The sequence below is a fragment of the Etheostoma spectabile genome, chromosome 24 (assembly GCF_008692095.1).
Source record: "Etheostoma spectabile isolate EspeVRDwgs_2016 chromosome 24, UIUC_Espe_1.0, whole genome shotgun sequence".
Classification (NCBI taxonomy): Eukaryota; Metazoa; Chordata; class Actinopteri; order Perciformes; family Percidae; genus Etheostoma; species Etheostoma spectabile.
The window spans coordinates 14254968-14268049 of record NC_045756.1 but is presented as its reverse complement, the minus strand read 5'-3'; the positions used below and the strand labels follow the sequence as shown (position 1 = coordinate 14268049).

The window sequence follows — 13082 nt, the reverse complement described above, 5'->3', positions numbered from 1 at the left end:
AGATGAAAAGTTATTAAAAGAAAAACATTTTGTCATAGGTCATGTCTGTGGCGGGGCAGCCATTTTTTGCGTTTTGCCATTGAAACAGGAAATGGGTTTAACTTGAGCGTACATAGTACAGTTGGTTCAAAACCTTTCAGGATTCATAAAACTCTAATCCTGACAACATATAAATGCTGATATTGGCTCAAAGTCAGAGCGCCCCCTAGTGGCAACATGAAGTAGACCTAAAAGTCAAGGTGCTATACTTTAGCAAACTTCTTATAGAGATTTCATCCGATGTACTTAAAATTTTGTCTGTACCATTTCAACACCTTAAAGATAAAAAGTTATTAAAAGAAAAACTTTTCGTCAAATGGTGTGGGTGTGGTGTGAAGGGCCATTTTGAGTGTTTAATGAGCGATTAATGAGAAAGTACAGTGCACATTGTCAAATCTGCTTGAAATTTCCCACATTCAACAAGGGTCCAGGACATAATGAGGCCAGTATTTACTTTTGGTCATAGGCTGGCAACAGGCAATGAAACTTAACTAAAATGTGTGGTGTACTTGTGTTACTGAACCGGCCCCTATACTTTAACCACGCCCATGCACTTAGACCACGCCTCTTTATGTCTTTTGAACCGTTTAAGGTAGGGTCTTGTGTGAGGTATCATTAAAACTCAGTAAAGAGTTGGTTTGTCATCGGTTATGGTTTGGCCTGCCCCCTACATTTAAGCAACTCCTTTCATAACTGGTGACCCATTTAAGGTAGGGTTTTGTATGAAGCATCAGTTAACTCAGTATAGTTCCCTTTTCATTGGTGATGATTTGCCCTGTCCCATATGCTTAAGCAACATCCCTTTTAATAATGTGCTGTATTTTATATAGCGCTTTTCTAGTCTTAATGACCCGTTTCTTGTACACTATTGTGTGAGGTATCATTTAACTCAACAGAGAGTTCCCGTTTTCACTGGTCTTGGTTTGGCCCGATCCCTCTGCTTGGTCACTTCCCCTTTCACAGCTAATGAACTGTATGACATAGTCTTGTGTGAGCAATCATTGAATCCAGCAGGGAGTTCCCTTTTCATTGGTGACGATTTGTAGTGTCTGCAAGGAGCAGTGTCTGCCAGTAACCCCGTTGCTCACAGAGGAGCAAAGGCCCGTCCAACGCTGCTTGCAGATCTATTTGTGATTTGATACTATAAATTGAATTGAATTGATTCCGTGTCTGTCTTTCTGTGTGTCTGTAGGTGATGATAACTTTGGAAGGAAGGTGATAGTCTTTAATGCATGCAGGATGCCTCCACAGCACCAACTGGACCATCACAAACTGCTGATGTAAGAACTAGTGTAAATCTAAATTCTTTATTTATTTTTTTACAGCTGCTAACAGACCTCTAGGCCCTGACATACCAAGTTAGCGACTGTTGCCCTAGTTTGAGTGGTGTGTCCCGCATTTTTGCCATATGTTGGTCTTCGTCTGCTTTTTTTGGCCGATTTATTGTCGACTAAACAGCCACTCCATCTGATTGGCTGAAAAGCACCCAAGGGCAGATTTTTTTCTCACCGGCCACTTTATTAGGTACACCTGTCCAACTGCTCGTTAACACTTAATTTCTAAGCAGCATCACATGGCGGCAACCAGTGCATTTAGCATGTAGACATGGTCAAGAGAATCTCCTGCAGTTCAAACCGAGCATCAGTATGGGGAAGAAGGTGATTTGAGTGACTTTGAACGTGGCATGATTGTTGTTGCCAGAAGGACTGGTCTGATATTTCAGAAACTGCTAATCTACTGGATTTTCACGCACAACCATCTCTAGGTTTACAGAGAATGGTCCGAAAAAGAAAAACATCCAGTGAGCGGCAGTTCTGTGGTCGGAAATGCCTTGTTGATGCCAGAGGTCAGAGGAGAATGGCCAGACTGGTTCGAGCTGATAGAAGGGCAACGGACTCAAATAACCACCCGTTACAACCAAGTGGGCAAAGGCATCTCTGAACGCACAGTCGTCGAACTTTGAGGCAGATGGGCTACAGCACAGAAGACCACATCGGGTGCCACTCCTTTCAGCTAAGAACAGGAAACTGAGACTACAATTTGCACAAGCTCATCGAAATTGGACAATAGAAGATTGGAAAAACGTTGCCTGGTCTGATGAGTCTCGATTTCTGCTGCGACAGTCGGATGGTAGGGTCAGAATTTGGCGTCTACAACATGAAAGCATGGATCCATCCTGCCTTGTATCAACGGTTCAGGCTGGTGGTGGTGGTGTCATGGTGTGGGGAATATTTTCTTGGCACTCTTTGGGCCCCTTGGTACCAATTGAGCATCGTTGCAACGCCACAGCCTACCTGAGTATTGTTGCTGACCATGTCCATCCCTTTATGACCTATGTACCCAACTTCTGATGGCTACTTTCAGCAGATAATGCCCATGTCATAAAGCTGGAATCATCACAGACTGGTTTCTTGACATGACAATGAGTTCGCTGTACTCAAATGGCCTCCACAGTCACCAGATCTCAATCCAATAGAGCATCTTTGGGATGGTGGAACGGAGATTCGCATCATGGATGTGCAGCTGCAAATCTGCGTCAACTGTGTGATGCCATCATGTCAATATGGACCAAACCTTGCGGAATGCTTCCCAGCACCTTGTTGAATCTATGCCACGAAGAATTGAGGCAGTTCTGAAGGCAAAAGGGGGTCCAACCCGTTACTAGCATGGGGTACCTAATAAAGTGGCCGGTGAGTGTATATAACAGTCACACACTTTTTGTAATAAAAGAGAGAGTCACCCACTGGCATGGACTTTGAGTGTGTACTAGGAGGACGACGGCGTGGGACAGTCGGTGGGGTGAGCAGGTGGAAGAAGCTTACCACCAGCTCATTGGTGCCAAGGAGGGCCCAGTTACTTTTGCAGCTATGGATGAAACCCTGCTGAGTGTGGTCTTCGATGGCAAGCTGTCTCTCACCGCATTGGGGGTATTCTATGAAGGAGAACCAGAAGCTGTAGGAAAAGAGCCTGGTCCTCGGCACTGGAGATTTCCTGACCAAGGCTGATGGCCCTGATTGACCTGTGCCACAGAGCGGCCGAGCACCTCCATGTGCCGTGGCATGCACCCCCTCCACGCCAGAAGCAAACCCGTCTCGCAGGGAATCACTTTTGTCAACAGGTGACAGTGAGGCACAAGTTGCAGATATCTCCGCTTTACCTACCTTACTACCAATTCCTGGATTTGGAAGGGATGGATACAGCAGGACTGACCAACATCCTAACAACATAACAACATAGATGGATTGCTGGCGTGCCACCTGGCACCCAAGTCCAATGTGTGGGCCGGCAGACCATCTCTTCCCAGTAAACAGTGCAGGTTTTCTGCCGCCCAGCTTGAGAAAATTTACTATATGTATTTATAGGTTTTCACTAAAATAATGTGATGATAATTTGTTTTATTGTAAAGTTCTACTAAATGAAATGTATAAAAATACAAACTTAACATATGAAACCTAAAGTGTTGCCAACAGGGATGGTGTAGAGCGCCTCTGGTGGACAAACCAGAGGCGCTCATAACATGATCGACGGTCCGTTTTTATTTTTTAAATATTCATCTATCACAATCCTTTGTGTCATTATAAATTATTCTTATGAATGAACTACTACAGGCTCCAATTCAGGATACGTCCTCTGCTCTTCAGAGGCGCAATAATGTCAAAGGGGCAGATGTCTTTCACCCCAGTGTTTAAAGGGGAGATACGCTCTTCTGCTAAAATAAGCAATAATGGTTGTTCCCCAAAATGAAGCTCAGTATGGTTTTTCTAGCTGTTATTTTGTCATTCCCAAGAAGGATGTATGGCTCCATCCCATTTGGGACCTGAGAGCTCTCAACAAACACCTAAGGAAATTTAGGATGTTGACATTACGACAGGTAATGCAATCGGTGAGTCCAGTGCAGTACAGTGGACCTAAAGGATGCATAGTTTCACATTGCAGTTCTGCCAAAACACAGACAATTCCTCCAATTTGCTTACGTGGGAACAGCTTGCGAATACCAGGTTTTGCCATCCGGGTTATTGTTCGCCCCCCGCATTTATACAAAATGTTTAGAAGCAACACTAATACTGATCATATTTGAGGGTATACAAATCCTTGATTATCTGCTGCGGTGCCTTTAGGGACATAAACAAGCAAGGGGGGACAGGCTCCCTTCCCTTGCTCTCCCTCTCTCACAACTTGCTTATGTAGTGCAGCACGTGGCTCCTGTTTCTCAGAGAGAAACAGTGTTCTTGTTAATCATCTGCTCAGCCAACCATATTAGAGATGTTCACACGCTCTCCGTTCATCCGTCATGCATGCAGTTTGCATTAGATGACCCAAAGGTGGTACATCCCCAAAGTACCTGCTTCATCATTTAAAGCATTGACTTGTGAGCAGTCATTCCACCCCCTTTTGCGTCTGCAACCTTTTTTTCCATGACAAAGACGAGACGATGAAGAGACTTCACCATTGTCCCAAAATGCTGACTAAGACTAAATTAACATGCATAATTATTGAGAAAAAAAGATGAGATTAAAATGTTTTGCATTAAATAAAAATAAGATAAAATCTCCTCATTTTCGTCTACAATCGTCCCTTTTTTTTCCTTAATGAAACTGAACTAGTGCAGTTCCCGTTTTGGAGCGCAGCGGTTAAATCTGGTTGTTTCTTGGCTGCGGCTCATCTAGAGATTCGTCGTGTCCCCTTTTTTCATCTAGCTGTCACACATCCAGGTAGCGATGTGGCCCAGGCGGGGAGTGAGGAAGTCCGGTTCAGCCTACTGCAGAAGCCGCTACAGAGCGTAGCCCCTGGCAATGGAAGGAGACAGGATTTCAGCTTGCTGGTGAAGCCACTCAACAGCAGAACGGCTGGAGAAATGTAGCCTATGCAACTGCTGGCAACAATCAACGTACTGTAGAACCCAGGAGCCCTGGCGCTTATCTAACATGTGTCTGTGTACAATTGAGATATGTGAAACACTATTTGACTGAAATATTTTGTGTGTTATTACTGTGCACGCGATTTGTATATACAGTATATGGACTGCACATGGGGTATGTGGCAGACCGATCAACTGTTTGTCTGCTTTTCTAGCTCTGTTAAGGAAAAGCGCTGCCCAAGCAGCGCCTTTCTCATTGGGTGCTGGAGACAATTTTAGGTGCTTATGCTTGGGAGAATGTATAGTTACCCGTTGGTGTGCGCTCCTACTCAACCTCTTTAAAGGAGCGTCACTGTGGAGGATGTCTGCTCCACAGTGAGCTGGGCTTCCCATCACACATTACTGAAATATGTTTTTTTTTAGTATTGAGACTTCAAAAGTGTCAGTGTTGTAAAGGTCAGAAACATTAGATTTAATCATACTCACAGTTATGGCAAAAATAATGCCATATGTATTTGACATATGATATTTCTCCAGTTTCTGTTGTGAAGAAATGAAGGATACACCAACACCTCATTCCAGATAACACTAACAATTATTTATTAGCTTTTTGACTATTGAGAGGAACAGGAAATTTGAGTTGCGGGCGGGAGGTCACGTAAAGGTCCTTTGTTGGAATCAAACCAGCTATATTTGGTTACATAGTCTACGTTTTGACTGCTTGCTTACACATTCATATGACCCATTATGAATAAATAGTGCATGTTTTACAGAAGTCTTCTAGCCATTAGGGAACTGTTTTGGGAAGTGTTTCAATAACTTTTTAATGGGAAACAAATGCCTATTCTTTTTTTTTCCCATTATGTTTTTTCACTACATATATTTCACAGCTTCTCTATCATGCTGAACAAGGAGGGTTGTGAAGATGTAGTTCCTTGGTAAACCTGGACTATAATATGGAGTCCAGTTGATTTACACACTTATCTATTTAAATAACAATTTGTTTTATTTTTTTGCAGGTATCTTAAAGGAACACTGGATCAGTATGTTGAAAGTGACTACACTCTGATCTATTTCCATCATGGGCTGACCAGTGAAAACAAACCCTCTCTCAGCTGGCTACGAGATGCATACAGGGAGTTTGACAGAAAGTAAGTTCAATTCTGTGTTGTATTTTGGTACCAAGTACAGAGTGCACAGTACACAGATGGATGTAGGGAATAGTGTGAATTTTGTCAGACGAGACTAAATATGTTCATCAACGACCTTTTATTCCATGACTAAGACGAGACGATGACGAGACTGCAACGGCCGGAGATATGTAGGCTATGCAACGTGCTGTAAAGCCCAGGAGCCCTGGCGCTATCTAACGTGCCTGTGGCTCGATATAAAAACGCTTTTAACAACGTTGCATTCAACAATATATAAGTGTATATTAACAGGTAATTATGACATTTAACCAATATTTTAGATGTGTGAGACTATTTTTCTAAAATAGTTATCAGAAATAATCTCTGAAAAAATTATTTAAAAAAAGACTTTAATGTTTTGACTAAAACTTGACTAAGATACCTTAAATTCTCTTTTGACTAAAATAAATGACAAAACTTTTAGTTGAATAAAACTTGACTAAGAAAAAAAGATGTGACTAAATATGACTATAACTAACCAGGACATTTGACACAAGACTAAGACTAAATTAAAAATAGGTGACAAAATTAACACTAGTTGTGAAACCAAATAAACCATTACATGAGCCAAAATAGCAAGTGCGTTTGGAGATGCCAGTAGTAGCTGACTAATTGTGCATCTGTCGATCGGAATATAAATAACTTCCCTCTGTATGGAGAAAAACAATACAAATCAGTAGTGATATTTTCATCAGACATCAGTCGAAACAAATTTATAAGTCGGTAACACTTATAATAACATAATAATAATAATACATTTTATTTATAATGCCCTTTACATTTCACAAGGAAATCTCAAAGGGCTACATCATTAATAAATGGTAGGTAATAGATGGTAAATTGATAGTTAATTCATCTTTAGTTAATTGTCATTTAACTGTTAACAAGCAATTCGGTTATAAATCATAAAATAGCAGTTCTGTAAATTATACTATATTATAATATATACTATATTAGGTTATTATTAAAATAATGTTTTTAAACCATTTTTAAAACCTCTATAAACATTAGGTACATAGATGGACAAGATATTCCTAACACTTTGTTAAGGGTTACTAGTTGGTTATTATATAGTTGCAAAAGATGACTATAATACCTTCTTAAATAGTTGATAAATACTTTGTAAACCATCTATAAACATTATCTGGATGGCTATTGTAAAGTTGTGACTGAGGTTTTTCAAAATAAGTTATTGGTTAGGAAGTGCTTGGTAAAGCAATGATACATGTTTTGCCCTCTATTAAATGTAAAAAGATACTGTACATACAGTGCTGTGCAAAAGTCTTAAGCAGGTGTGTAAAAATGCTGTACACTAAGAATGCTTTCAAAAATGTAATTGATTATTTTAAAAAATTTACAAAATGCAAAGTAAGCAAACAAAAGAAAACGCATCAATATTTGGCGTTACCACCCTTTGCCTTCAAACCAGCATCAATTCTTAAAGGCACACTTGCAAAAAAAATTGGGCAACGTTGAGAATTGTAGACGCAGTGTTCGGCCAAGGGAACTCAAGCAGCAGATGAAAAACAGATCAAGCTTATTATTAACCTTTGAAATTGGAAGATGTCCAGCAGTGACATCAGTTCAGAACTGGCAGAAAGCAGTGGGACCCAGATACACCCATCTAATGTCCAGAGAAGTTTGGCCAGAAGTGGTCTTCACGGAAGAGTTTCAGCCAAAAAGCCATACCTCCAACATGGAAACAAGGCCAAGCAACTCAACAATACACGAAAACATAGGAAGTGGGGTGCAAAATGGCAGCAGGTGCTCTGGACTGATGAGTCAAAATCTAAAATATTTGGCTGTAGCAGAAGGCAGTTTGTTTGCTGAACGGCTGGAGAGCTCTACAATAATGAGTGTCTGCAGGCAACAGTGAAGAATGGTGGAGGTTCCTGCAAGTTTGGGACTGCATTTCTGCACATGGAGTTGGAGATTTGTTCAGGATTAATGGTGTCCTCAATGCTGAGAAATACAGAGAGATACTTATCCATTATACAATACCATCATGGAGGCGTATGATTGGCCCCACATTAATTCTGCAGCAGGACAACGACCCCAAGGTCATTACGAACGATCTTCAGGGTAAAGAAGAACAAGAAGTCCTGGAAGTGGGCATTGCCCCCATAGAGCCATGATCTCAACATCATCGAGTGTGTCTGGAATTACATGAAGAGACAGAAGGATTTGAGGAAGCCTACACCCACAGAAGATCTGTGGTTAGTTCTCCAAGATGTTTGGAGCAAACTACCTAACGTTCAAATGTTTAACAGTAAAATTATGGTTGCTAACAATGAAATGACATTTAACTAAAGATCCATTAACTATGAATTTCCCATCTATAAATGTTGGTTATTATAAAGTGTTATTATAAAGTGTTATTATAAAGTCATGCATATGAATGAGTTAATATAAGAGAAAAATTCAATTATGGATTTTTCCTAAAGTAAAAGTTAAAATTGAGGTAACAGCAGGCCACAAACTCTGCTCTAAAGACCTTAGCCTTATCCCCAGTATATGGTGCATTTTGTCAGAATATCATCTGTATGTGTTTTCAGGTATAAGAAGAACATCAAGGCTCTGTATATCGTCCATCCAACCATGTTCATCAAGACTCTGCTCATCCTCTTCAAACCAATCATCAGGTCCTTTTTTTATGTAAAATTACTTAACAGTTTTTGTCGATGTCAATTGACATTCCTACATTTTAAACACAACTTTTCTTGACACTTTTAGAGTGTGAGTCATTATTGTTTAATATTTTGCATGCTCCTAGAACATTACGACTAGTCCTATATAGGACACAATTGCAGGTTGAAATTTTGCAGTTTCAAACAGTTCTCTCTGCCCCCATCATATGACCTAAATTCTTTCAACATAGTATAGTATACGGTAGTATAGTTTAGCACAGATTATTAATTCCACTGTGGGAAACTCCTGCGGTTAAACAATCACTGATAGGTGTTTCCATAGAGTACAGTGGTGTGAATACTTGTTTTTTTTAAAAGCCCTGACACACTTAGCCAGGAACTAGTGGCGACGAAGGCCGACTGTGGCATCGCCTCACTGTTTGTTCATATCACTTCAATTTTATTGCTGCAATTGTCAAACAGACAAACTGACCAACATATATATAATAAAGGATCAATACTTGGTGCCTGTGTAGCAATACAGTATTACCACTGAAAATATCGCAATGCTATGCTGTATCAATTTTTTTTTTTTTCTTCCCCCACCCCTACATCCAATATGGGTTATATGACTTCCTGGTCCAAGATTCCAGGACCTTATCACAGAACTATAGGACATGAAGTAATTGTCTTACATTTCCAACAATTTGGTGTGCCTTTCAGACCATTCAAACATTCAGCATTCTGGTGCCATTCTGGTGCCATTCGGAGCTGAAGAACTGGATCCAAAATCCCCACTAACAGATGGCGAAGTTGCAAATATCTAAACAATTCAGACCTAGGGATTGAAAATTGCTGCACCACATCCTCAAAGGATTTCAATATCCCAGCGAGATACAGATCCCCCAGTGTGAGAATTCCCTTTTCTGACCAATATCTCCACGAGACAGGAGATCTACTAATACATAACTTTGGATTTCGCCAAACACTTGATGAAGAATTTAGGTATGGATCCAGTTCAAACAGCCGTGAAAGATTATTAATGTGTATTTGCCTCGCCATATAGTTTAACAGACAGGCATTGCAAGGGAGAAAATGGGGCAAGAACATATGAAATATGCAATACCAGGGTGGGGCTCCCTCAGTGACCAGTGAGCCAGATTCCTTAAGTTAAAAGCATAGTAATAATACACCTTTGGTAGATTCAATCCTCCTTTATCCATCTGTCTTTGTAATTTATTAAAATGTAGCCTTTTTTTTTACCATTGACAGAAATGTCTTTGTTATCCTGTCAAACCATTTAAAATATAACTTGGGAGCCTGAATTGGACCAATTTACCCTATAACCTGAAAATTTCAAGATAGAATGAATAATCCCCACTAGACAGGGTATTGATCTGTGAGGTTGAGACACAAAAAGTAAAATATCATCTGGATAAGTTTATGCACTACACCTCCTACCGTAACACCAAAGGCCTTATATTACGAATCAAGATCAACATGCCCTGGATTTCTTTTAGTTACCCAGCTTCACAAACCTTAACAACCGCGGTCCAGCATAAGCTGTGTCACAACGCAGGTTAACAGGTTAATTAGTTGACTCAACCCAGGGTTCCCAATCAAGCGACGCTTCTACATAACAGGCGGTGTTTGCACAGTGTGACCAATTGCAAACATCTACCAAAGCTGCATATTTTACATTAGAAGAGCAAACTATAATTCTACAAAAATATGAAGAACACAGACACGGCTTTACAGGCAAAACGCAATACCGTTGCTGCTTCCTAACCCAGGAAGGAAGGCTGGCAAAAAAAAAGCAAACACTGTAAATGCGTAATTAACAACACTTCAGTCAGGCACAATATTAATTTTATAATTGCACTTGTGCTTTCCATAAACTGTTGTTGCTTTAGCCTTTATAGGCTAAAGCAGTTTCCAGTTGCAACCCTGGCAGTCGGAAGCAATCGTGAGAGCAAATAAAAAAACATAATTAAAACCAATTTGCGCATTGGCAACACACGGCTCAAGAAGATGACAAATAGCCTATGCAAAATCACGGAGGCTAAACTCATTCAGCCAACATTTGAATATATTTTTATAATTATTAATTTAAGGGCAAAATCACCATCACCAAATCCATGAGAATGAGGGGATGGGGGAATGTTAACGGGGTTGTAGGTCTTTAAATGTTTTAACTTTTATGAGCGCACCTCTCTCTCTACGCGCACCGAGCTCCACCAGATCTTCTAAGAGCGGTGACGCCATTATCAACCAAGTATTGATTGGTTACTAGACTGTGCTTTTACACCGGTCGACCTCTAATCTCCAACATAAACTGCTCCTGAGCATGTTAGGTGTTCAGCATAAGTCCATAAAATGGCAACATCAAAATATACTGTACATAACTACTTGTGTTGGCATATTATATATTGTACGTTAATAAACAAATATTCTATATCTTGAAATTGTCTATAACCAGTGTAGGATGAAGGCAGGCCCGGATTAGGTAATCAGGAGCACTAGGAAAAGTAACATTCAGACTACACAAACAAAACAAGATGGAAAACATGTACTTGTTTATAACAGGAAGACTTAAAAGAATTATGAAATGGGATAAATAAAAAGGATACATTTTTAAATTGTAAAATATAGCATAAGCTAAAGGATAAAGTGTAAGAAGTGGTGCAAAAGTAGCAGCAGGAGCAGTTTGTGGGACCCTGTGGATAATTAATTATTTAAACAGTCATAGTTGGCAAAGCACAGGTGTTAATATTCAATTCCTTGTATTGTGCATGCTGACTGTGGGGGGTACTTTAACAATTTAACATTTCCTCACTTTTACTTTATCACTTTATTTTATCATTTTATTTTAGTACTCTTATTTCATTGTGGGGAGGCAAACACATTTTACATCAATTGAAACAACAGCAAATTATCCTTATATAATTATCCTTATATAAATGATAAACAGTATAAATTATAATTCTATATCTTAAATATTGTTATGATATACAGAATGAGAGGTTCAGGCAAATCACATACAATGAGACAGTTACAATTGTAAGCTTATAATGTGGGTCATTTTCTGAGGTCCATTTCTTAAAAAAAAAAGTATTTTGTAACCATTGTTATGATAGCAGAGCATTTGGTGATATTATCACCATTCTCACGGTATTTAAATACTGCAAATGATAAGATAACTGAAGTGCAATAATTTGCTGATTTGTTCTTATTTTTCTTTCTTTGTAGTTTTAAGTTTGGCAGGAAGATTAACTATGTGAGCTATCTGAGTGAGCTGGAAGATGTGGTGAAGAGTGAACAGTTGCTTATTCCTGCCCGTGTCAAAGAGTAAGAGCTTGTGTTGGACTCCAGATTCTGTTTCACAAATCTACTTTGAGTTATACACAATAAATATTTGCATTTAATTACCTGCTACATCCAGTGCATGCATTTTAATTCTGTTCTTTGAGTGAAGTTGTCAGTCTCTGTTGCTATTTTCTTTTCTGTACCCTGTTATGATACATATCCGCCCAGAAATAATTTAAACCTACATATATTTACTATCCTTTAGGCACAATTATTGTACAACTTTAACATTTCTAATCCACCTGATCTTTCTTAAAATTCACAGCAGTTGATAATGTTTGTCTCTGTGACAGGTACGACAACAAATTAAGAGCCTCACTTAAACCAACGGTCCAGCCTCCCATGTCTCCTCCTCACAGCCCCCCCCTTCCTAGCCAGGTGTTTGGGGTGCCACTTGGATTGTAAGTCACCACATCTCGTGTGTGTGTGTGTGTGTGTGTGTGTGTGTGTGTGTGTGTGTGTGTGTGTGTGTGGTGTGTGTGTTGTGTTGGTTGGTGTGTGTGTGGTGTGTGTGTGTGTGTGTGTGTGTGTGTGTGTGTGGTGGAATATATATATAGAGAGAGAGGAGAGAGGAGAGAGAGAGAGAGAGAGAGAGAGAGGAGAGGAGGAGAGAGAGAGAGAGAGAGAGGAGAGAGGAGAAGGAGAGGAGAGAGAGAGAGAGAGAGACTCACCTAGAATTATTAGGAACACCATACAATACTGTGTTTGGCCCCTTTCGCCTTCAGAACTGCCTTAATTCTACGTGGCATTGATTCAACAAGGTGCGAAAGCACTCTTTAGAATGTTGGCCCTATTGATAGGATAGCATCTTGCAGTTGATGGAGATTTGTGGGATGCACATCCAGGGCACGAAGCTCCTGTTCCACCACATCCAAAAGATGCTCTTTTGGGTTGAGATCTGTTGGGGGCCTATTTTAGTACAGTGAACTCATTGTCATGTCCAATTTGAAATGATTGGAGCTTTGTGACATGGTGCATTATCTTGCTGGAAGTAGCCATCAA

The 13082-nt window shown here is 40.0% G+C and overlaps 1 protein-coding gene across 2 annotated transcripts in view; it reads left to right on the top strand.

Moving 5' to 3' along the window:
• The window catches only part of arhgap1 (Rho GTPase activating protein 1), a 34096-nt gene that overhangs the window by 12969 nt on the left and 8045 nt on the right, over positions 1-13082 (top strand). For both annotated transcript variants that reach the window (XM_032505937.1, XM_032505935.1), the window contains exons 4-8: positions 1232-1319; positions 5917-6048; positions 8643-8729; positions 11964-12062; positions 12374-12481. In XM_032505937.1, the coding sequence (XP_032361828.1) occupies positions 1232-1319; positions 5917-6048; positions 8643-8729; positions 11964-12062; positions 12374-12481 (514 nt within the window). The remainder of the gene's footprint in view (positions 1-1231; positions 1320-5916; positions 6049-8642; positions 8730-11963; positions 12063-12373; positions 12482-13082) is intronic.